The 25,574-nt window shown below is 36.3% G+C and overlaps 1 protein-coding gene across 1 annotated transcript in view; it reads right to left on the bottom strand.

Annotated features, from left to right (window-relative positions):
- The window catches only part of LOC307121138 (disintegrin and metalloproteinase domain-containing protein 10), a 39,373-nt gene that overhangs the window by 12,534 nt on the left and 1,265 nt on the right, over window positions 1-25,574 (bottom strand). The window contains exons 2-8 of the mRNA XM_079808608.1: window positions 24,670-24,817; window positions 24,460-24,578; window positions 24,227-24,382; window positions 12,088-12,167; window positions 11,498-11,617; window positions 8,478-8,570; window positions 5,877-6,045 (exon numbers count right to left, since the gene is read on the bottom strand). Of these exons, the coding sequence (XP_079664734.1) occupies window positions 5,877-6,045; window positions 8,478-8,570; window positions 11,498-11,617; window positions 12,088-12,167; window positions 24,227-24,382; window positions 24,460-24,578; window positions 24,670-24,817 (885 nt within the window). The remainder of the gene's footprint in view (window positions 1-5,876; window positions 6,046-8,477; window positions 8,571-11,497; window positions 11,618-12,087; window positions 12,168-24,226; window positions 24,383-24,459; window positions 24,579-24,669; window positions 24,818-25,574) is intronic.

Genomic DNA, 25,574 nt, shown 5'->3' with positions numbered 1-25,574 from the left:
AAATGACCGAAGTGTTTTGATACTTTTAACCTTTTTAAAACTTGACTCTTCTGTAGTTACATCAGTAGTTTACTACGTAATGATATTACGCAGCGCCTGAAAATAGTCCCCAGCACGCTCCCTGTGCAAGCAGGTTTTCACGTTGGTTATGTTGACGGAAGTTAGCCTATTTTTAGGTGCTATGTAATATCATTGCGCTGCTGCACCCATGGTACGGCTGCAAAGTTCCTTGATTATTACGCAGGAATGAGAGTATAGTTCCTAGACATATAGACAATCTCAACTTTTCATTTTCCGTCGGAAAGTACACAATGTAATTAAAGAAGAGTCAAGGAAAAATATTGAAACTCTCTGGTCGTTTTTGAGCGAGATGCTAACGGATTCAATGATCTATGCTAAGCTATGCTAAAAGTGCTACCGCCAGACCTTCTTTGCGCATGAAGTTCTGCTGAATCTTCGCTAATGTGACCACACCATTAAACATTTAGTTTTTCTTCGCAAATGAACACAACTTTGATGAAATCTATTTCCCGGAACTATCCTCGGGCCGGGCCCTTGATCGTTTGTGGGTTTTTTTTATCATTACTTTATTAGCCTAATTGGGTGGGCAGAAAGCTATGCCATAATCAGAAATAATATAGATTTTTAGCAAAGTAATACTACATCTAAGAAACAAATGTGTACGAATTTGCACAAGTCAGGATTAGTCTAAAAATGCGTGATAAGATGATTAAAAATGAAGCGCAGCATTCAGAAACGCTCTGAGACGCCAGTCATGAGCTGCTCGCGTTAAGATTGCTTAACTAGTCTATTTCTTTTCTTAACTAGAAGTTAAAGAAAAGTAGACATTTCAAGCTTTTTATACACATATTTCTCATGTCTGTGAGGCAAGTAGCCTTCTGAGTTTCGTTTATTTATGAGACGCACTCCAGCTCATGTGCAATGCATGTGATCGCTACCGCGCGACTTCATCTCACCTTTATAATCTGCTATTACTCTATTTGCTTGTTATTTATTAAATCCAAGCAATTGGCTGACGAAACCTTGATCAAAATTAAGATACAATTTATACAAAACGAAATTCATTTTAAAGAAGGTTTCAAAGTTAATATTAAACAAAATATAATAACCACCAAAATCATTTCTGACCCACTCGCATCTTTGCACTTTTCATAATCAGATGAAATTCAAAAATAACATTATAATATTTAAATATAAATATTAAACAAAATACCGAGCGTTGTTTTACCAGTGAACGGTTCATAAGCGTGCGCCTGCATAGAGCGGACTATTGAGCTGAGCGTCACACCCATCCGCTTCGCTCATTACAGGCTTGTTTTCAGAACGCCCACGTATTAAAAAACGGTCGGGTTTAAATTAGGCTCGGGCTCATAATTACAGTTAATGTGTCGGGCCGGGCTCGGACACAACGTGCACGGGCTTGGGTAGGGTCGGGCTTGATTTGTTTGAGCCCGATCTAAGCTCTAGTGTGATTATAAACACAACAAGGCTGTGGAAGAAGACTAGAGAGTAGATTAGATTCCCAGTTAGCCTCTTGTTAGCAACTGCCTTTTACAAGACAAGTAAAGGCTCTAAAACAATCAATGGTGTATTTTATGTTGTAGAGTAAAACGTGAAAATGTCTTGAGCTTGTGTTAACTACAGACCTTATTTCAGGAATTTAGTAAAAAACCTTACAAATCTTACAGATCAAAAACTTTTGAATCTAATTTACATTCATAAATAATTCCTTTCTGATCATCACAGTCCACTCAAGGTCATCACAAGCATCTGATAAAACAGCCCACATAGTCTAAATCATTGTTTGCTCAGTGCTTTGCAACAAATTAAAATGTTACTTTAAATCTAAACATTGAACACTATGTTCACACAGAATATCTCCCGCGCGGAACTAAAACACACCTGTGTGATTATTTGCCAACTTGAAAACCAACAACATCCTGTGTGCCAATCATGTTTGTTCTTGGCAGGTCACAAATATCAGTCTGATTTCCATTCCGGGAGAGAAAAAAAAATCCATTGATTTCAGGGCTAACTCGTTTCTTGGTTTTTGGCCTACAAAAATACGTCATCCCAGTAGAACAAAATGGGACGACACATTAAAGTAAATATGGTCCAAGTCATAATGCATTAAAATGCAAAAATAACCACCCATCTATCAAAAACATAGACTCTACAATGTCCCAAACTGGTAAAGTTATGCACCTTTGTTGGGTAAGTATGTTTGACACAAGGCAACCCCTGTAGTCTACTACACCCTGGAGTAAATTTGGTCTTGTTAAGCCTAGTCAAAACAAGACCAAAAGACTGTTGTAGGTCTTGCAAATGTCTTGGTTAAATTTCCCAGATGTTAGCATTAGCATCCCTCGAGTTTCCTGACATGTTTGGGAGCCAAATCACTAGAAGTCACATCAAAGTCATCACGGCTGTGAAGTTTATCCCAAAAAAAAAGCCTGAATCAAAAAGTTTACACAAGGCCTATCCCGTACGGAATTGAACGCAACTTGATACTGGATTTGCATGGTGTTTAAATGCTAATGTGCGTGTCTAATGAAACCTCCTCACGTGAAGGCTTTGCCATGGAGGCCATTGTGGGAAAAGGAATGTGGTTATCCTAGTTTTTGTGGTGGGGGCAGAGGTCTAGCGTGCATAGCTCTCTGGTCACATGTCACCATTGCCGTGGACTCACACCCCCTTTCTAAGCCAATCACAACGAGCCCATGGCAACATTCTAGGATCTCAGCTGGTGGTCTGCACCTCCAACCTCAACAATAATAATCAAAACAATGACTGCTCAGTTTTCTGGCCATATGAGATCCCAGTGACACAGAGACTGTAACCAAATTGAGGCCAATATTTACAAAGCACTACCTCTGTGAAAGCATCCACTCGAAGAGGTGTATGTGTAAGGAATCTGTTGGTATATGAGGGAATACCTTGCTGAAAAGACCAGGGATGTAACATGGACACAAATTGGTAAACAATAGTTTTGTTAAAAAAAGCTGTACATTTCAGGGTTATCATGTTATGGTAAGATTTCAAAAGGGTAAAAACAAAAAATAATTCCACTTAAATATATATACATTTTATAAATAAAAATTATATTGATATATAAATATATCATGACTATATATATATATATATATATATATATATATATATATATATATATATATATATATATATATATATATATATATATATATATATATATATATATATATATATATATATATATATATATATATATATATATATATATATATATATATATATATATATATATATATATATATCATTATAATACATCTTATTATATATAATCAGGAAATAAATTATTAGTATATTTATATGTTAATTTTTAGGAACCATACCTAAAATAAATACAAAAAATAAATGGGAAAATAAATAAATAATGCAAAATCAACTAAAATGGAGGGGCAATAAATACATACTAAAAAACAAACACCCAATAAATAAATAAATATATTATGAAATTATCAAAATGAAGAGCAATATATAAATGCTATAAAAACTGAATTAGATATTATGAAATGATGTAAAATTAAGAGGCAAAAAATACTATAAAACATAAATAAATACCAAAAAGGGTAAATAATAAATAAATAAATATATTATGAAATTATCAAAATAAAGAGCAATACATAAATACTATAAAAACTGAATTAGATAATTAGATATGAAATTATGTAAAATTAAAAGGCAAATAATACTTTAAAACGTAAATAAATACCAAAAAGGTAAATAATAAATAAATATATTATGAAATTATCAAAATAAAGAGCAATATATAAATACTACAAAAACTGAATTAGATAATTAGATATTATAAAATTATGTAAAATAAAAAGGCAAAAGTACTATAAAACATAAATAAATACCAAAAAGGTAAATAATATATTATCAAAATTAAGAGCAATACATAAATACTATAAAACCTGAATTAGATGATTAGATATTATGAAATTATGTAACATTAAGAGGCAAAAAAATACTATAAAACATAACTAAATACCAAAAAGGTTAAATAATAAATAAATATATTATGAAATTATCAACATTAAGAGCAATATAGAAATACTATAAAACCTGAATTAGATAATTAGATATTATGAAATTATGTAAAATGAAAAGGCAAAAAATACTATAAAACGTAAACAAATACCAAAAAGAAAAATAATAAATAAATAAATTATCAAATTATCAAAATTAAGAGCAATACATAAATACTATAAAACCTGAATTAGATAATTAGATATTATGAAATTATGTCAAATAAAGAGGCAAAAAATACTATAAAAAGTAAATAAATACCAAAAAGGTAAATAATAAATAAATAAATAAATAAATAAATAGGCCTATATATATAATGAAATTATCAAAATTAAGAGCAATACATAAATACTATAAAACCTGAATTAGATAATTAGATATTATGAAAATATGTAAAATTAAGAGGCAAAAAATACTATAAAAAGTAAATAAATACCAAAAAGGTAAATAATAAATAAATAAATATATTATCAAAAATAAGAGCAATACATAAATACTATAAAACCTGAATTAGATAATTAGATATTAGTAAATTATGTAAAATAAAGAGGCAAAAAATACTATAAAACGTAAATAAATACCAAAAAGATAAATAATAAATAAATAAATTATCAAAATTCAGACCAATATATAAAAACTATAAAAATTGAATTCGATAATGAGATATTATGAAATTTCTTATATCTAAATAAAATTAAAAGACGCAAAAATACTATAAAAATATATATATAACTATATAAATTCCAAAAAGGGTAAATAATAAATAAACATATTATGAAATTGTGTACAATTAAGAAGCAATAAATAAATCAATCAATTATATCTATAACATATTTATGTTTAAACAGCTACACAAGTCCAGTGGAAAAGTAAAATGGTGCAATGCATATTATGCAAGTTGTAACTTGTCACACAACTATGCTAACTATAACTTAGTTATACTGAGGTGTCTCCAGCAGGCTTCATAACTAACCAGCTCAACCAGCAACAGTTCCATGGTCAAGCTGGACCATGCTGCTTGACCGCATGGTAATGCTAGTTAGACCAGTATAAACTAGGGAATTCATGCTGTTCCTTTACGAATGAACTGATCATTGAGATAGGAGGTGTCCCATTTATGACAGGATTCAGGATCTTGTTGAGGTCCAGATTAAAGGGAGCGACAGCTGAGGTCATGTCCCGTCATGTAGAGAAATGTGCTAATGAGGAATGCAGCGCTCATTGTGTTTGCGGAATGCTAATTGCAAGGTCAGTTTAGCGGTGCTACAAATAAACCAACAATACTTTGGTTAAAAGAGATTCAACTGATATACTGTAAGACGTTTTTTACACTTCCTTGCATTACTGTATGCTAGTCTGCTTGTGCCATTACGTAGACAACTCAATTGTGTCTGCTCGTACAATCGGTCCACCTGTTTCTCATAAAACTGTACATGCAATTACGCATAAACTCCCAGGAAGGTTGTTTCTCTGAATTTTACACGAGAGTACATTCTTTCCTAGAAGAACTTCCCAAAGAACCAGCACTCCACACCCGGACCCCCACTGCAATTTTTCAATAGGGTGTCTGAGTGATGTTATCGGATAACTTCGCTTCAATATCACGTCGCGTCAAGGACAACTGTGGATAGAGGTCACATACCAAAGGCCTAAATGACATACAAGCTCGGTCGGCCACTGTTGTGTATAATAATAATCTTCCACGTGACATTTGTTGTGGGCGTCAATGAGGCGGCTTTGTGATACCGATCCCGTCTAGAGCGGATGGGCTGAAATATTACCTGCTTTCCCTTCCCAGGCCAGGCCAAGAACCCCGCTGAAGTCTCTGTCCGTCAGGAGATAAGAAAGGCAGTAGTCGCTCCAGTCCATCTCGGAAAACAGACTCAACAGCTTCTCAGGCCCGATGTAAGTCTTGGCCAGAGAACTGCTGGGATCTTCTTGTGTGATCACCTGAAATTATCAACCAGTTTTACGTCATTCCAGACCACTGTTGCCAACTACTTCCGATGGAAAGTAGCTAAAGCCTGCTTGAAAAGTTGCTAAATATGGAGTACCAAATTACTCAAAATGAAATAATTCAACAAATAATGAATTCAATAAAACAACAATTAAATGTACCAGTTTTTTCTGAAATGATTTCATAATTCATTCATTTTATAATTTCATAATTAATTGAATTAATTAAGGGCTTTCAAAGGATTAATCGCGATTAATCGCATCCAAAATAAAAGTTTGTGTTTACATAATATATGTGTGTGTACTCTGTTAATTATTATTTATATATAAATACACACACAAGCATGTATATATTTAAGAAAAAAATATTATTTTTATGTATAAAACATTTATATTTATATATATTATAGATTATATAAATGTATATACATGCAAATATTTCTTAAATATATACATGAATGTGTGTGTATTTATATATAAATAATAATTAACAGAGTACACACACATATATTATGTAAACACAAACTTTTATTTTGGATGCGATTAATCTTTTGACAGCCCTAAATTAATTATGAAATAAATAAATGTATCTATTTATTTTGTAAAATTACACGAAAACACAACATTTATTGTTTAATATATTTCACAATTACCTCTTCCACACACACTATTGTTATGTTTAAAAATCTATTTTTTCATTATTAAATGTGCTTTTTCAAAAAGCTGTTTTTCATAATAATATGCAGCATTTACGAATGACACCTATTTGACGAATCATGCATTTCCAAAGCACGATTTTCCCAAAGATTTTTTTCATAATAATAGAGGACATTTCACAAAAGCCAATCAACAGGCAGTGGGCGGTGCTTCGTGCTGATTGGTTTGAAGTTTGAAGTCGACAGACATGACAAATCGATCTTTGTGTTGTGTGGTGACATCACAGAACTCCAAGGGTGCTTCTCATTTCTTATTTGTGCCTGAAAATGTATTCTGACTCTATTGAATTTTCTAAAAACCTGAAAACTATGAGAACTGTGGCTGTGTTTAAAGGGTTAGTTCACCCAAAAATGAAAATTCTGTCATTAATTACTTACCCTCATGTCGTTGGACACCCGTAAGACCTCCGTTCATCTTCAGAACACAAATTAAGATATTTTAGTTGAAATACGATGGCTCTGAAAGGCCTCCATTGGCACAATGGCACTTTACACTCTCAAGACCCTTAAAAGGTACTAAAGACGTCGTTACAAAGTCCATCTCACTACAGTGGTTCTACAATAACTTTATGAAGTGACGAGAATAGTTTTTGTGCGCAAAAAAACCCTAAATAACGACTTATATAGTGATGACGATTTCAAAACACGGCATCATGAAGCTTCGAAGCGTTATGAATCAGTGAGTCGACTCAGCAGTTTGGATCGCCAAATTTCAAACGCGATCCGAATCATGATTCGACTCACTGATTCATAACGCTTCGAAGCTTCATGATGCCGTGTTTTGAAATCGTCATCACTATATAAGTCGTTATTTAGGGTTTTTTTGCACACAAAAACTATTATCGTCACTCCATAAAGTTATTGTAGAACCACTGTAGTGAGATGGACTTTGTAACGACGTCTTTAGTACCTTTTAAGGGTCTTGAGAGTGAACCGTGCATTGTGCCAATGGAGGCCTTTCAGAGCCATCAGATTTCAACTAAAATATCTTCATTTGTGTTCTGAAGATGAACGGAGGTCTTACGGGTGTCCAACGACATGAGGGTAAGTAATTAATGACAGAATTTTCATTTTTGGGTGAATTAACCCTTTAACTTCTTGAGCAACTACATTAGCTCGTCTGTTTGATCGAACCAAACGGGCCAGCCTTCGCTCCCCACGTGCATCAATGAGCCTCGGCCGCCCATGACCCTGTCGCCGGTTCTCCGCTGTTCCTTCCTTGGAGCACTTTTGATAGAGACTGACCACTGCAGACCGGGAACACCCCACAAGAGCTGCAGTTTTGGAGATGCTCTGACCCAGTCGTCTAGCCATCACAATCTGGCCCTTGTCAAACTCGCTCAAATCCTTACGCTTTCCCATTTTTCCTGCTTCTAACACATCAACTTTGGGCAAAATGTTCACTTGCTGCCTAATATATCCCACCCACTAACAATTGCCGTGATGAAGAGATAATCAGTGTTACTCTTCACCTGTCATAATGTTATCCCTGATCGGTGTATATCCAAATGTCCTGTAAAGCAGTTCTCATTTACATATTTTCTGTCAGATGAGTATGACATGTTAACCAAAAAGTCCCTAGATTTGTCGTTAAGTCTGCCAACACTGATCCAGACTTTATATCTTTGACAAGGATTAAGTCATGAGGGCAGTAAAAAAACACTTTATGGCTGAAATGATATGTGAAAAAGGGCAAAACAAGGATCTTACAGTGAGGAATTTTACTTTGAAGTTGACCAGCTCTATGCCGTCAAAGTCAGCTTTGTCATAAACGTCGTTTACTGCTTTCATGTAGGAGGCGACCTGCAAAACATACATTGCATTTAGCTTATGATTAACTGATTTCATCATCTACTCGACACCTTATTAGACCGAAATAGCGGCAGACCGGTAAACAGAACAAAAGACAGATTCATTTTGCCACAGTAATCTTATCAAATTGTTTGATCAATTGAGACACTGTTCTTAAGAGCTTCAGTTGCAACAGTGAAATCTCCAGACAGTCGCTTGCCCCAGTCCCTGTCAGAGGATTGAGGCACATTTCGCCTCTGAGGGAATGAAACCACTCTGGGGTAAAGTGTCTGGTAAAGAATATGAGTGACAATCTAGCCGCTGCTCCTTACAATGAGCAGGCCAAGACCAACATATTAGCACACAGCACTGGGTGAATATGGTAATGTGGAAGAACACTGTGACATGGCACACAGCTGGAGAACCTACACCCATTTACACAAACACTTCTGAGTCTGAAAAAGACAAAACAACTCAAGTTATTACAGGTTATCTAGATGCACATACATACAGTATGATATTATGAAAAACTAGTGGAATTTGATTATAATTTCATATTAAAAAATGTTATTGAAAAAAATGAAAAACAAAAGATCTGCACTCGCTTGTGTCTTAATGAATTATTCTTTTTTTTTATCCTGCAAAGGCACATATAGATCAATCAGACTTCTTCAGTGAGTCATATATGGTAAAAAAAAAAAAACGATTGAGCGCAGTGATTCTTATACTGAGATTATATATATATATATATATATTTACAGTGTCAAGAAAAAGTATGTGAACCACTTGCAGAATCTGTGAAAATATGAATAATTTTAACTAAATAAGAGAGATCATACAAAATGCGTTATTTTTTATTTAGTGCTGTCCTAAATAAGATATTTTACATAAAAATTTTTTACATATAGTCCACAAGACAAAAAAAAAGGCTGAATTTATTAAAATAACCCATTCAAAAGTTTATGAACCATTGATTCTCAATACTGTGTGTCGTTCCCTGGATGATCCACGGCTGTTTTGTGATGGTTGTTCATGCATTAAGAGCTGGGGGTGAAAACTTTTGAACAGGATGAAGATAACTTTTATTTTTTTTCCATTCAGCACTGCCCTTCAGAAATAACAGAAGATACTTGCATGTTTCCCAGAAGACAAATTGAGTGCAATTTACCTTGATCTTCAAATTCAATAAGTTTTCACCCCCAGCTCTTCATGCATTGTGTTTCCTTCTGAAGCTTCAGTGAATGTTTGAACCTTTTTTAATAGTTGTGTTTGAGTCCCTCAATTGTCCTCAGTGTGAAAAGATGGATCTCAAAATCATACAGTCACTGCTGGAGAGGGTTCAAATATGCAAAAGATGCTGGAAAACTGAAGAATGTGCAGGACCTGGAGGATTTTTCTGAAGAACGTTGGACAGTTGAACTGCTCAGGAGACTCATGAACAACCATCACAAAACACAAAAACAGCCGTGGGTCATCCAGGGAACGACACACAGTATTGAGAATCAATGGTTCATAAACTTTTGAACGGGGCTATTTTAATAAATTCAGCTATTTTTTTGTCTTGTGGACTATATGTAAACATTTTGTATGTAAAATATCTTATTCAGGACAGCGCTAAATAAAAAAGAACACATTTTGTATGATCTCTCTTATTTAGTTAAAATTATTCATATTTTCAAGTGAATTCACACACTTTTTCTTGCCACTGTGTGTGTGTGAGTGTGTATGTATGTATATATATATATCAATCTTTATTAATATAATTTAAATTGTGGGATTTTATTATACACTACCATTCAAGAGTTTGGGGGTCATTCAATTATTTTAAGGAAATTAATAGTTTTATTCAGCTACAACGCATTAAATTGATCATCATTTATAATGTTACAATTATTTCCATTTCAAATAAATGCTGTTCTTTCGAATATTCTATTCATCAAAGAATCCGGAAAAAAATTTAAATGTTTCCACAAAAATATTAAGCAGCACAACTGTTTTCAAGATTGATAATAATAATAAATGTTTCTTGAGCAGCAAATCATCATGTTAGAATGATTTCTGAAGGATCATGTGACACTGAAGACTGAAAAAATTCAGCTTTGACATCACATAAAAAAACGAAACGTTAAAATATATAAAAATTAAAAATAACTATTTAAATTGTAATAATATTTCACAATATTATACATTTGTACTGTATTTTAATCAAATAAATGCATAAGAAAGCATAAAAAAAAACGTCCTTCAAAAACATTTTTTAATTATTACAGACTTTTGAACGGTAGTGAATTTTTTTTCCTGCTAGGCACTAATCATGCAAAAAGCAACTAGATAAAACATAACAAAGAGGCATGGTCATTTAAAGGGCGTTTTTCAGTTGTTGTTGTTTTTTGGGTTTTTTTGGGCCGAAACATTGCTTTTCAGGAATATTGTACATGCAGTGATTTGGTAAAACAATAAAAAACATCTCCAGCTGTGAACAGTAAAACGAAAACATTGCGTAACCTTCAAAAATAATATGCAGACAATGGGAACTACCCCCCAAATTATGCGCTCAGTGAGCTCAGGGATAAAGCAGGCGTCCCAGAACCCACCAATCTGGAAAACTCGTCAGATAAAAGATAACAAATGGTTACTTTAACTTGTGGAAATCCTGTGTTTTATCTTCAGCATACAAACGTTACATAACATTACGTTGTACCAAAAGCAGCCCGAGACCTTTGTTTTTCACAGCCATAGTAAAGAACTTGGCTTTGGTCCATTGGTGACACACAACCCCACAATTTCGCAGAAATCTCCAGTGGGATTGAGGAGGGAACATGCTGTGAATCCCACTTCAGGGAGATCGGGGGCAAAACGTTAGAGTAAATATTGTGCTTTTCACCCTTTAGACGTCGAATCAAGGTTAAATGAATCTTTTAAGCACTATGGGAACTCACCTGAGCCACAACAGCTTCAACACTTCCGAAGCGTTTGTAAAAGCGGTGGTCTGCATGGAGGTGCAGAAGACAGCTGGTTTTTGACTGGTCGACCTTCCGCTTTGACCTGGAGACTGATACCTGTTGTTTGAGAAGGCGTAAAGGAAGAATGTAAGGAGAAGGTTCACATCTGGTTTTTCAATCCTGCCACCGAACATGTGGAAACGACGTGTTGTAGTAAATATGAGCTTAAAATATAACAGAAGCGCGTTATCTGATTTAAAAACACGGCAGGTTGTCCTTGCACCCATTTTGGGTAAATGACAACATGGCTTTAACCCAACAAGGACCTTCAAACAATAGACAGATCAGAGAGATAGTACTCGTTTCCATGTAGTAGCTTGGGTCGCCTCTTAAAAACAGGACATGGTGGTGGGGCGAAACAATCAGTGAGTGACATTATGAACCGTTGATGCCGATTTTTAGAAAACTCTGAACATCTGATTTCTGAATTATTTCCAGATTTAGTGTAGCTCTTAAAGAAATGATTTGGGAATGTAAGGACACACTGTACGGGGCTGAACTGGAAATGAGGTGAGATCATGTCTGACCTCTTGGTGGTTTTGGACAAGACGCTGCAGCCGCTCGGCACCACAGAAGCCAACATGACCGCCTCTCAAGGGAGCGCTGTCTGTGGGAGAGAAAAAATAAAGGGTTACGATATGGGAGTCAACTACCAAGGGAATGGGAAACAAGGGATAAAAATGCTATAATTAACAGTGTTGTGAATTGTAACTAAAACTATTAAAAATCAGGGTCCAACTTTATATTAGGTGGCCTTAACTACTAAAAATAAGGACAATGGGCCTCATTCACGAAACGTTCGTAAATATGAGCAAATTCGGAGTAATTTGCGTGTAAAATGGACCTTTACGAAAACTCTCCTCCAGATTCACAAACATTTCGTATACCACGGATTCGGGAGTTAAATGTGTGTATATTAATGAATTCCAAACATTCGTAAATAGGACGCGAGTGCACGCTCATTCATAATGCACCCTTTGCGCAAGTGTGATTGACAGGCGATCTGACCAATCACATCGCAGAATCTGCCGTTATGTCCGACAAAGCAATAAGTAGAGTTAGTACCGGTAGGTTAACGTCGGCGGACTTGAACTTGGAAAAACGGTGTGTACTGTCGTCTTTCCACGGTTAAAACAACATTTCTTTTAGTGTTCATTCATGTTTATTTCATGCTTATCAATGAACTAGAAGAAAGAGAGAATCGACTCACGAGCAGTGTTGGGGGTAACGCATTAAAAAGTAACTTGAGTTACGTAATCAGATTACTTTTTCAAGTAACTAGTAAAGTAACGCATTACTTTTCAAATTTACAACAAAATATCTGAGTTACTTTTTCAAAAAAGTAACACAAGTTACTTTTTCACATTAATTTGACTGACAGCTCTCCTGCCCCCATGTTGAGAAAAATAAGTGCAGAGGCGTTGTGTGTAAACATGAGGGTTATTGTAGTTCTAGACTAAATGTGAGCATTTATTCATCTCACTTGCACAATAAAGATTCAGTACTTCTCAAAATTAATAAAATCAGTCAAATGCAAAATCAAAATACAATACAAACCTCCAATAATTAAATGTTAAATAAAACAAATATTTGTATGCATTTAATCTACCTTTATTGACCAATGTCGTGAACCATGTCGTAAGCCAGGAGCAAAAATTACTAGATTTTTTGTTTTTATTGGTAAAACTTTTTTTCTCCTGCGTCCTATTCTTCCATTATGGTAGCACAGGACAGCAGAGCTGCGCCCTCTACTGTTCATGCGTGAATTTGCATTTTTACCTCAGCTTGAGGCTTATTATTTCAATTTTGGTATGAAGAGGTCTTTACATTTGCGCAAAAATATAACTTTTTTGTTATAAAAAAAAAAAAAAAAAAACAAGCCCAGCCTAGTAACGCAAAGGTAACGTAACTCATTACTTTTCTTAAAAAGTAACCAAGTAACTCAATTAGTTACTTTTTAAGGGAATAACGCAATATTGTAATGCATTACTTTTCAAAGTAACTTTCCCCAACACTGCTCACGAGCAGCTTTAACTGAGGCGCTACAGCGATCACGACACATTAAAGAGCCACAAAACGGTATTTGTTGTTTAAATTTCTTTAAAAAAAATGAATTTTTCAAAGTTGAGACTTTGTTTCATATCAAAAGTAACCTGCTCTGTCCTGTCTGTCGGCGTGTTATCAGTGTCCTCTTTGCTCCGCGATGTCTTTTCTCTACGTGAGAACGTGTGTGGTGAGAGAGCGCCATGGCTTGTCGGACATAGCAACAGTTACTAAAGGAGGAGGGTCCTTCCGCACGGTCAATTAGCATAATCCCACCCATGAGTTACAACTGCAAATGACGTGGCCAGGAACGGTGTGGAATCTTCTGGAATTCTTTCTCAGGTTTGTCTTCAGTATTTTGCATAAATGCTAAAGAGACTAACTGACCATAAGCCTTGCAATAAATATTCAATTATCGTGTGTCCAACAAAGCATTTTTAGCCAGCTAAAAAAGACCTGGTGCTCTTCTCAAAACGGCCAGCTGGTGGCAAGGGCAGCGTATTTCCAGCTGAGATACTTTGGTTGCTATGAAACAGAATATCCATGGCAGTAATGTTACTAGTATCTCATTTTGAAGAATATTACTGAATATAAAAAATGCAGTAAAAAGCAGTATTAACTTCTCCATTATTGTTGTTCAGTCGTTGTACAAGTAGGATGATTGGTCGGTGTAGTTTTTGTCCCGCCCCTCCGCCACTGTGATTGGACGGCGTGGTAAAAAGTGACAGTGACGAGCACTGCCTATTACCCAACGTTGAACAGTAAAAAAAAGAAGACAAAAAGACGGGACAAAGCAACTCTCGAAATATTATTATGGTACATAGTGCATCAAAATGTAATGTCATCAGTTTGCCTAAATTAGAACGTTCAAATGTTTTACGCACCATTTACACGTGGTTGGAAAATACGAAAATTTACGCCAGAGCGGCTTTACGAACGATTTACACACAAATTCGTTCTGCTCGAGTTTCATGAATGAGGCCCAATGTACTTAATGTGTTCATATTGTACAACAGTGTAATTATAAATGTAACTACAGAAATGAATTACAGATGTAATTACATGCAGGTATTTTTTTTTTAAATGTAAGTACAATGTAAAAAATGTATGTACACAATAAGTGCATTGTATCAGATGAGTAATTGAAATGTTAGTACATAGTAGTTAAGGCCGCTTAATATAAAATGGGTCCAAAATCATTTTCATTCATTGAGATAAAGCTGAAATGGGATAAAACATTTAGTTGAAAAACTTAAACTTAACAAAAAACCTAAATGAAAATTAAAAATGTTGCTTTGGCAGCAAACTGAAATAAGTAGTAAAATTACTAAAACTAAAAATTAAATGAATAAATTAAAACTACATAGAAATATAAAAAACGAATAAAAATGACAAAAGCACATTAGAAAATGACTAAAAGGTAAATAAAAATGAAATATAAAACTGAAAATATACACAGCCAATTCAAAATATTAATAAATACTATAATAGTATATATAAATATTACTAAAATAACACTGGTAATGTAGAATATTGATTTGATAAGACAAAGGAAGACATTCAGTGGTTTCTGGCACCCTCATGATTTTCTTTAAATTATGTTCTTCACAGATACAAAATACAAACAAACAAGGTTCTCATAAATATCATACATTTTCAAAAATAACTCAGTGGGCCTCATTCATGAAACACAGACCAAAATGTGTAATTCACCCATGAAACTGTAACTTAACAGAAGATTTATGTCAGAATGGTTTTATGAACAGTGCACAATGAAAATTGTTCTGTTTGTGCATCACGAATGAGGCCCAATATATTTCTTATTGGTGTCCTGCGAAATGCAGGCCTAGATGATACACAAACAATCTGACAAAGATTGCAAAAATCTTGGACCCGCTTTTACAGTCTTGAAATTATGAATATATTGCAAAAACTGACGTGCTTGCTCAACAGAGACTTGAGTGATTGTATCTTTTCTGACCTCTGTTGCAAACCCTCATTGTGACATAATTGCTAACTGTACTAAACTTTGGTAGACGTGACGCTAACTTGCACTTAATAAAAGAAAAAGTATAAAAAAGTACAACCTTTTATGTAATTTTTTCTCTCTCAAATTTTCTCTTGTTTTATCACTGTCTTAATTTAAAAAGAAGAACAAGATTTGCACATTTCCTGGAGAAAACATAAGTGGGGCTGGCTGGACCATGCAAAAGTGTTGTGGGTGGTTGCCAGGGTGTTGCTAACGTGTTTTTAGTGCATTGCTGAGTGATTGCTAGAGTGTTCAGGGTGATTTCTAAATGGTTTCTAATTGGCCTACCTCAAAAGTGATAACCCCAAATCTAGCTAACAGTAAGTCAATTGTTTATTTCGGCCATTTTATCATCTGCTTGACAAAGAAAGTCTGAACGGGAAGAAACATAAAAGCAAATGGGTGTACAATATTGGTTATTAAGAACATACCCTTAAGGCCCTTTCACACCAAGGATGATAACTATAATGTTTTAATAATAGCTTTAATTCTATGCAGGGCTCGACAATAAGGACTGCCTGATGGCCTGGGGCCAGTGCTGCATTTTCACTGAAGTTGATCATTTGCGCATTTTTAAGCCTTCCCAATTTAAATATTCAAGCACACGTAGACGCGAAAGTACCCGCGTCTCTCAGTTTGGTACTCGCACGCTGTGTGATAAGTTTTGTATGTGCAGCAACACACATCCAACAGCGCACAAATATTCTGCCTCGTCTTTCTGATCTAGAACGGACATATTCACACAAAATGATGTCCAATTGCCTGTCTTGCCAAGTATCATAGTTATAGGTTACGTCTTAAGTGAATGTAACACTGTGTCCTAACTACACGCGACAAATCAATCAAAAACCACAGCCAATCAGAACAGTGTGTGGGCGGGCTCTCGCGGCAAGTGCGCGGCACCAGAGATTACGCTGCCTTCACGTGCTTTCGGAAATTTGATAATTCCCATTTCTGAAGTCGAGATTACGAAAGTGGAGTGCGTTCATGTGCAATTTTTACCTAGGAAACTCGTATTTACAATAATTCAGAGAGCACGTGAAGGCAGCATTAATCTTGACGGCACTCACAAGGAAATGGATAAGTACATAATCAAATTCACAAATATTACACCATTTAAACCTTACTAAAATACATACTAAAACAATCTTTATCATAGAATATACTTGTTTGTTCACAGTTTGAACGTTCTTGTTCCCATTTGTTTAATTTCAAGATCTGAGGTGAATTATCCATTGTTGCTTTTAGTTTTTTCCACGTTTTTTTAACATTAAATAAAGCACATAAACATTACCTGAGATTATGTTTTGTGTTGTTGTTCAAGAAATAGAAACCGTATCTAAAATAGAATCGTGTGTCGCCGTGCGGCTGGTTAGGACAAAAACTCAAATGAACATGAAAAATATAGCTTTTATCGCATGTCGCGGCGTCGCGTGTAGTTAGGACACGGTGTAACATGTGAGATAAAATGCACATATAACAGGATAGGATCCATGCAACTCTTAAAGTGACAGCAACCTAATAATCCTGCTGCTGTGTTTTTATGTTAATCAACAAAAGGCAGAAAAAAAGGCTCACTGCTCTTGACTGAATAACTTTAATTAGGATTAATATATATTTATACAGTGAGTAATATTTTACATTTGATACTATTTCTGTACCTGAAAATCTAGTTTAAACCTGAAAAACCCCAAAATAACTGTTTATTTAATTTGTATAATGCCCGTCTATGCGAAAAACTTGACCCGCCCTTCAACGCAGGATTTGCAAAACGCTTGCTCTTAAAAGATGGGTCAGTACCATAGAAAGTAAAAAAATATGGACGTAGTGTCCGTGACGTCAACCATAGAATTCTGATGAGCTTTTTTGAAGTTCAAAGTAGGGTCGAGCTGGCCATCGCCATCTTGACAGCGCGTCACTCCCGGATAACAGAAAATGGGCAAAAAGGCGGGACGTGGGCGGAGCTGAAGTGACGCGATGACTAACAGACAGCATATAAATGGCTATCCACCTGTCACTCAAAGTGGCCACGCCCTTAATTATACAGAACTTTAAGGCTTTATATAATGTAAACGAACGAGTTATGAAAAAATTCACCCCCTCACAGTTGTCATAAAGGGCAAAATTAGCCGTATAGACCAAAACCACAATTTGTACCAGACTGTAAACATGTTTTTTTTCTGCTGTAAAGTTGGGCATTTTAACATGGGGCTCAATGAGATTCTGCTCCCTTCCCTAGTGGCCAGTTGATGAATTGCAGTTTATGTTACTTCCGTATTGGCTTCAAGAGAAACTGCGGGAGGTTGCCGCTTGGTCAGTACCCAGTTTATTTGAGCCAGCTTGCTCCACAGAATCACAACCTGGAAGTATGAATAATTATTGATGTATATGTTTTTCTACCGGGTGCACCGCAATAAATTAAGAATATACACATCGGTTGGTTCATTTCAATTGGAACATCTCAATGTACATCAAACTGAGTAGCGTATCACTAAGAAATATCCTGCTCAAGTCGTCCTTGCGATGGAGGTTTGGGTTGAATAACTAGTTCTTCAAATGTTTCATTATCAGACTCATGCTCGGATTGATATGGTAAAATCAATGTCATCGTTACTGTCTTTATAGTGTGTACAAATGCTGAGGACTGAGGAAGCCTCCAGGGCTGATGTACAGTTATAGTAATGGGTTTAGCTTATGACAAGCGTTGTAAGCAGCCAATTACAACAGACTGGGCCATTTAGCCAATCAGAGCAGAGTAGCTTGTGGAAAGGAGGGATTTGGAGAGACTGATTCATCTGACAAGTCGTTTGAGAATCATTGAAAAATGTGGTGATGTCCAATGTATATTATGAGCTTTGATACATGTAAACCTGCTATAGGAGACCTCCACAACAAAATTAAGAGCCTTTAAAGTAGCATAATAGGGGCTAAGTTTAAAGAATAACTTCACATGGTAACTTCAATCAACTACAAAGAATAGCAAGGTCATGCTGCACTGATGTTTGTGATAGCGGTGCATCATGACCCCAACCAGACACAACAATAGTGGTATGTAACTGACTTTCAGACTTCAATAAGTAGGTTTTGCATTATGAATTCACATTCAGGACGGTGCCAACTGCCAAGAATAACATAAATCAGATGAAACATTCATTTGAAATAAGTTGAGGCGAAAAAACAAGCTCATGCAGAGTCAGGTGATTGACATCCACAACAGCCTGGTTAAGTTTGACCTACACTGTAAAGTTTAGCTTGGAGTAAATGTCAGGATGTTCCTTGACTCTAACTAGACTAGAGAAGCAACGGGATTGGATCACACCATCCTGGTGTGCAAGAATCAACCAATGAGAATTCTTTCATGTAAATGAGGTGGTCCCAACGCTGGCCTCAGATCAGGCTTTAGAACATTATCATAGTAGAGTCGTTCCTGGATCGGTGAGTTTGAGTAGAGAGAAATTGAGCATGTGAGAGGGAAGGGTAAATGTCGGACATTGACCCATTAATGGAATTACTTCCAGACTTTGGCTTCATCCTGCGTGCCGCTCTTTCAAGTTGTGCATGTGGAGACCAGGGCAGAAAGGTTTCAGGAGTTGTTATGCCTGAATTTATTGAGAAACAATCCACACCAGAGGGGAGCGGAAATTAAAATGAATGTTTATCCAAGAACACTAATCGAAGGATTAGATTTTTTTTTTTAATCCAACCAAAACCAAATCATTTTATTTTTAAATTACATTCGCATTGCGTCATTTCAATTTATTAGTATTTAAGTTCCCTGGGAATCAACACCCAAGACGTTGGTGTTGCTAAAACTATGATTTTAAAGACGTTTCATTTCCCGTAAAGCTGCTGTGTGTATAGTACAAACAAATTCGACTTAAGATTTGACAATAATGAAATTCAACCGGGAAGCCCCCTGAACTCTGTGTTTATATCCATGTTTCTCATGCATTGGTTCTGATTGGTTGTTTCCTTTATACAGCCAGCTGCAGTGAAACCTAATCAAAGCTGCTCCTCTTCCTGTTAGTTTTAACTTCCAGATGGCAGACAAACCACGGCATTGTCCAAAAATGAGATGAATCGCTATATAAATAACAGATCTGTACAATCAGCTTCAGTCATCAAGGGACGGAAATCCGTCACTTAAAATTAAAGCGCAATTAGTACACTGTATAAAACATGGTCACAACTTAACTTTTTGCAATGGCAAATTGGTGCATATTTCTTTGAAATTCTTCTAGCACATTCTTTAACTGGTCTTTTACTGAAAAGTATGAGGAGAATTATTTTAATAATTTTGTACTGTAAAACTACATGCGTAATTTTGTTCGATTTTCCCATGAATTATGTGTCATCAATCAAAGACTTTAGATATACAAAGATAGTGCAGTCATATTACTATGAATGGGAGAAAGTGCAACACACGGCCACAATATGGCTGGCCTTCTAAATGAAAGAGCCAATCGGCAATTTATAAAGTCATCGAGTCACTGCAACTACCTTTAGAAGCTCCAGTTTTACTTTTGCGGTTTTATTTTTTACAGTATTTAACAGTGAAAACTATTACATTTTGTACCCAATTACAGTTAACTAATAAACAGCTTTTTACTGTAGCATTGATTAAACTTTTTAGTTAAAAATACTTCTTTTTCTTTTACTGCAACTGATTCAACTTATGCTGATTCTGTTCATATTTCTTATACATTTTGACGTTCCTGGCACACTATAGTTACATCGTGCACCTTTAAAAACATATCCAAAGCTTTAAATATGTGAATAACGAGCCCCTGGATCCATGGGAAACTTTGTAACCTTGAAACCACATGGGCATGGTGTGACTTCAACCACGGGATCACATGACCATCAATATCCACAGACTATACTTGACTCTCTGCCAATGTTTACCTCCTGCTACACAAAGACAGGAACACATGATTTTTTTTTACCACCCCAGCGAAGACAGACACTAATGCAAATCCCAGAAATTACATCCAAAACAGTTCAGGGTACAAAAGTCTAGGACCACAAATGAATATGCACCTATTTTGCTTTTTTGTCTAATGTCATATTGATGTTCATCTGAAGCAAATCTGACCTTTTGTACAAAAAAAGGGGGGGGGGGTCATATGTTTAATGTGGTCTCAGACAGACACATTGAGTAAATGTCAGTCTATTACTTTACAGGATTTGGCAGATATCTTTAATCCTTGTAAACTGGTTCTGCTCTCCAGGATTGCTACTTAAAACAATCATTTCCATGTCAGTTGGCAGAGGAAGAAGACTACTAGGATTTAAAAATGCCTTGGCTGAACAAAAAAAGCATTACGGTAATTATCAACCTTCTTTATTACATTTATCATGGTAGCTTCAGGTGTACTTGTGAGACTTATATTTCTTTTTTTTTAAAGAATCAATAAAATGCGCAACACGTGCAGCTCCTTTGTGTGTAGAACTGTGCATATTAACAGGGCATTGAACTGCAGTAAATACCCCACGCAGTTCACTGAATTCATGTTTGGACAAAGAGAAATCGAATACAATAACAACAACGGCACTTGAAGTACAAGTCTCACTTTTAAAACTGACTTTCTAAATGAATATGATAGTTTATCTCCAAACGCAGCTGTTTCTACCACCAAATGTTTTAATCACTATCGTTAAAAATTTAAATGGCATTGAATTAAGTTCAAAGGCAAATTGTTTTTACATACATATACATACACCGGTCAGACATAACGGCATCACGGCACCTGTGGGATATACACTCACCTAAAGGATTATTAGGAACACCATACTAATACTGTGTTTGACCCCCTTTCGCCTTCAGAACTGCCTTAATTCTACGTGGCATTGATTCAACAAGGTGCTGAAAGCATTCTTTAGAAATGTTGGCCCATATTGATAGGATAGCATCTTGCAGTTGATGGAGATTTGTGGGATGCACATCCAGGGCACGAAGCTCCCGTTCCACCACATCCCAAAGAGACTCTATTGGGTTGAGATCTGGTGACTATGGGGGCCATTTTAGTACAGTGAACTCATTGTTCAAGAAACCAATTTGAAATGATTGGAGCTTTGTGACATGGCGCATTATCCTGCTGGAAGTAGCCATCAGAGGATGGGTACATGGTGGTCATAAAGGGATGGACATGGTCAGAAACAATGCTCAGGTATGCCGTGGCATTTAAACGATGCCCAATTGGCACTAAGGGGCCTAAAGTGTGCCACGAAAACATCCCCCACACCATTACACCACCACCACCAGCCTGCACAGTGGTAACAAGGCATGATGGATCCATGTTCTCATTCTGTTTACACCAAATTCTGACTCTACCATCTGAATGTCTCAACAGAAATCGAGACACATCAGACCAGGCAACATTTTTCCAGTCTTCAACTGTCCAATTTTGGTGAGCTCGTGCAAATTGTAGCCTCTTTTTCCTATTTGTAGTGGAGATGAGTGGTACCCGGTGGGGTCTTCTGCTGTTGTAGCCCATCCGCCTCAAGGTTGTGCGTGTTGTGGCTTCACAAATGCTTTGCTGCATACCTTGGTTGTAACGAGTGGTTATTTCAGTCAAAGTTGCTCTTCTATCAGCTTGAATCAGTCGGCCCATTCTCCTCTGACCTCTAGCATCAACAAGGCATTTTCTCCCACAGAACTGCCGCATACTGGATGTTTTTCCCTTTTCTCACCATTCTTTGTAAACCCTAGAAATGGTTGTGCACGAAAATTCCAGTAACTGAGCAGATTGTGAAATACTCAGACCGGCCTGCCTGGCACCAACAACCATGCCATGCTCAAAATTGCTTAAATCACCTTTCTTTCCCATTCCGACATTCAGTTTGGAGTTCAGGAGATTGTCTTGACCAGGACCACACCCCTTAATGCATTGAAGCAACTGCCATGTGATTGGTTGATTAGATAATTGCATTAATGAGAAATTGAACAGGTGTTCTTAATAATCCTTTAGGTAAGTGTATTAGGCAGCAAGTGAATTTGCGAGTTTGACAAGGGCCAGATTGTGATGACTAGACGACTGGGTCAGAGCATCTCCAAAACTGCAGCTCTTGTGGGATGTTCCCGGTCTGCAGTGGTCAGTCTCTATCAAAAGTGCTCCAAGGAAGAAACAGTGGTGAACCGGCGACAGGGTCATGGGCGGCCAAGGCTCATTGATGCACGTGAGCGAAGGCTGGCCCGTGTGGTCCAATCAAACAGAAGAGCTACTGTAGCTCAAATTGATCAAGAAGTTAATGCTGTTCTGATAGAAAGGGACCTTTCTAATACAGTCCTATGGTTTTATTTATCGGATCATCTGGTCCTTGGCAGGTCTTAAATTTAGGCAAATACAACCTCAGTGAACAACAACACATGACATATCACACTGTGTCATTATTTATTTAACAAAAACTAGGCCAAAATGGAAAAGCCGTGGGTGACAAACTATGTACACCCTTCCTGCTCCCATAGGGATTAAGAGGGTAAGTAACGGTCAGGCGCTGCTAATTAAATGCCTTTGATTAATTTATAATCAGCGAGTGGGATCACCTTTATATAAGCTGAAGTTCTGGCAGTTTGCTGGTCTGGAGCATTCAGGTGTGTGTTAAAGGGTTAGTTCACCCAAAAAAGAAAGTAACGTCATTTATTATTCACCCTAATGCCGTTCCACACCCGTAAGACCTTTGTTAATCTTCGGAACACAAATTAAGATATTTTTGTTGAAATCCGATGGCTCAGTGAGGCCTGCATAGCCAGCAATGACATTTCCTCTCTCAAGATCCATTAATGTCCAAAAACATATTTAAATCAGTTCATGTGAGTACAGTGGTTCAATATTAATATTATAAAGCGACGAGAATATTTTTGGTGCGCCAAAAAAATGAAATAACGACTTATATAGTGATAACCGATCTCAAAACACTACTTCATGAAGCTTCGGAGTGTATCGAATCAGAGTATCGAATCATGATATGGAGCACCAAAGTCACGTGATTTCAGCAGTTTGACACGCGATCCGAATCATGATTCGACTCGCTGATTCATAACGCTCCGAAGTTTCATGAAGCAGTGTTTTGAAATCAGTTATCACTATACAAGTCGTTATTTAGAGAAGCAATTGTTGCTGCAATAAATCTGAGAAGGGTCATACGACCATTTCCAAACTACTTGAAGTACATTATTCTACAGTAAGGAAGATTATTGGAAAACATTCAAGACATTTGACAATCTTCCCAGGAGTGGACGTCCAAGCAAATTCATCCCAAGGTCAGACCGTGCAATGCAAAGCACCCAAGAACTACACCTCAGACTCTACAGGCCTCAGTTAGCATGTATTTCCGATAGCACGTGAAGGCAGCATTAATCGCAACTTAAACTAAGACCCTCCCCTTGAAGAAATCAGGACGTCAGTCAAGTGAGAGTCAAGTGGTCAGAAAGTGGTTGAAAGTGGACAAAAGACAGAGATGTGAGGGTGTAAATGGGAATGTGTCTCCCTCATCTATTTGTGATCCGACCAACCAAAACAAAGGTTTATCCAAGAACACTACCAGGTGTAAACGGGGCCTAAGTGAAGAAAGAACATTTTATAATCACTTACCCACATCGTCCTCATGATAAATGATGGAATGGTGGTCAGATTTGGAGGTGGCGTGTCTGTCAGTGGGCTCAACATAGAACGTCCCATTGGCTGTTGTGATAGAGCCTTCAAACTGACCCTCAACAACAGAACCTTGACATGAGGATTTACTGTCATCTATGAGACAGAAAACATTGTTTATCTTAGTAACATTAATGAACATTAACAAACTGAGCCAAAACAAGAAGTCCTACCTTCGAGTACTCCTGAGTATATGTGAGAAAGATCCACCATCTGAGTTTCATCTTCTGACTGGACCTTGAAATCTTCTGTGAAGTCATTAACATCTGGCTGGAGACGCAGGTGGAATGGCCTACAGGAAACCAGTGCTTAATAAAAGTTTGTAAGTGGATATTCAAGTATGGTGGGATAATGCAGGTGTCTGGAGGTCATAGGTAGCCTACCTTTGAAAGGCGTTGAAGTCTAGATGAAGCTCTTGGTTGTTTAGATGTGCATCGCGTCTGATGCGCTGGTGTTGTTGTTTTAAGAGCTCTCGGTCATAAGACAGGCCTTCATAGTGTTTTATGTACTTGCTAATGTCTTGTAAAGCTTCTGAAATATTTGGAACAAAATAGAGGGTTAAATTCGAGTCCAATTTATTTACCACACATTTACAGACAACTAAACCCTGAGGTAGTTTTGTTTTATATTGAGTAAATCACAACCTATGAGAGCTTTTGCGTATTTTCTTAATACTGTTTCCAAATAACATTCAGGCAGGCAGGCGTAGGACGTCGTTGACGCACCTCTCGCGCATTTTCTTCTATCAGAACGCATGTCAAATTAAAAGTTTTTTTTAATAGAACATTTTTAATTTACAAACTCAATAAACTCATGTGAAAAAAATAAATACACATAATTATATATCCAGTCATATACTGCATCTACGTTTAGTGTACATATTCTTACACATAAATAGGCTACTAATTAGACTAAGAAGCAAAAAAATTATATGAAAACACTAAAAATCAAACATTAAGGGATTGTATGTATATTAATAAGTTGTTTGACAGCTCCTCGATGTCAAAACTATGGAAGCTTGTTTCTGTCAAAGAATAAAACGTTTAAAAAAAGATAATTCTGACTTTTTATCTCAGAATTGCGTGATATAAAGTCAGAATTGTGAGAAATAAAGGCAGAATTGCGTGTTATAAAGTCAGAATTGCGAGAATTACGAGAAATAAAGGCAGAATTGCATGATATAAAGTCAGAATTACGAGAAATAGAGGCAGAATTGCATGATATAAAGTTAGAATTGCAAGAATTACGAGAAATAAAGGCAGAATTGCGTGATATAAAGTCAGAATTG

Source organism: Gobio gobio, assembly GCF_949357685.1.
Source record: "Gobio gobio genome assembly, chromosome: 24".
Taxonomy (NCBI): Eukaryota; Metazoa; Chordata; class Actinopteri; order Cypriniformes; family Gobionidae; genus Gobio; species Gobio gobio.
This window is presented reverse-complemented; position numbering and strand designations above follow the sequence as displayed.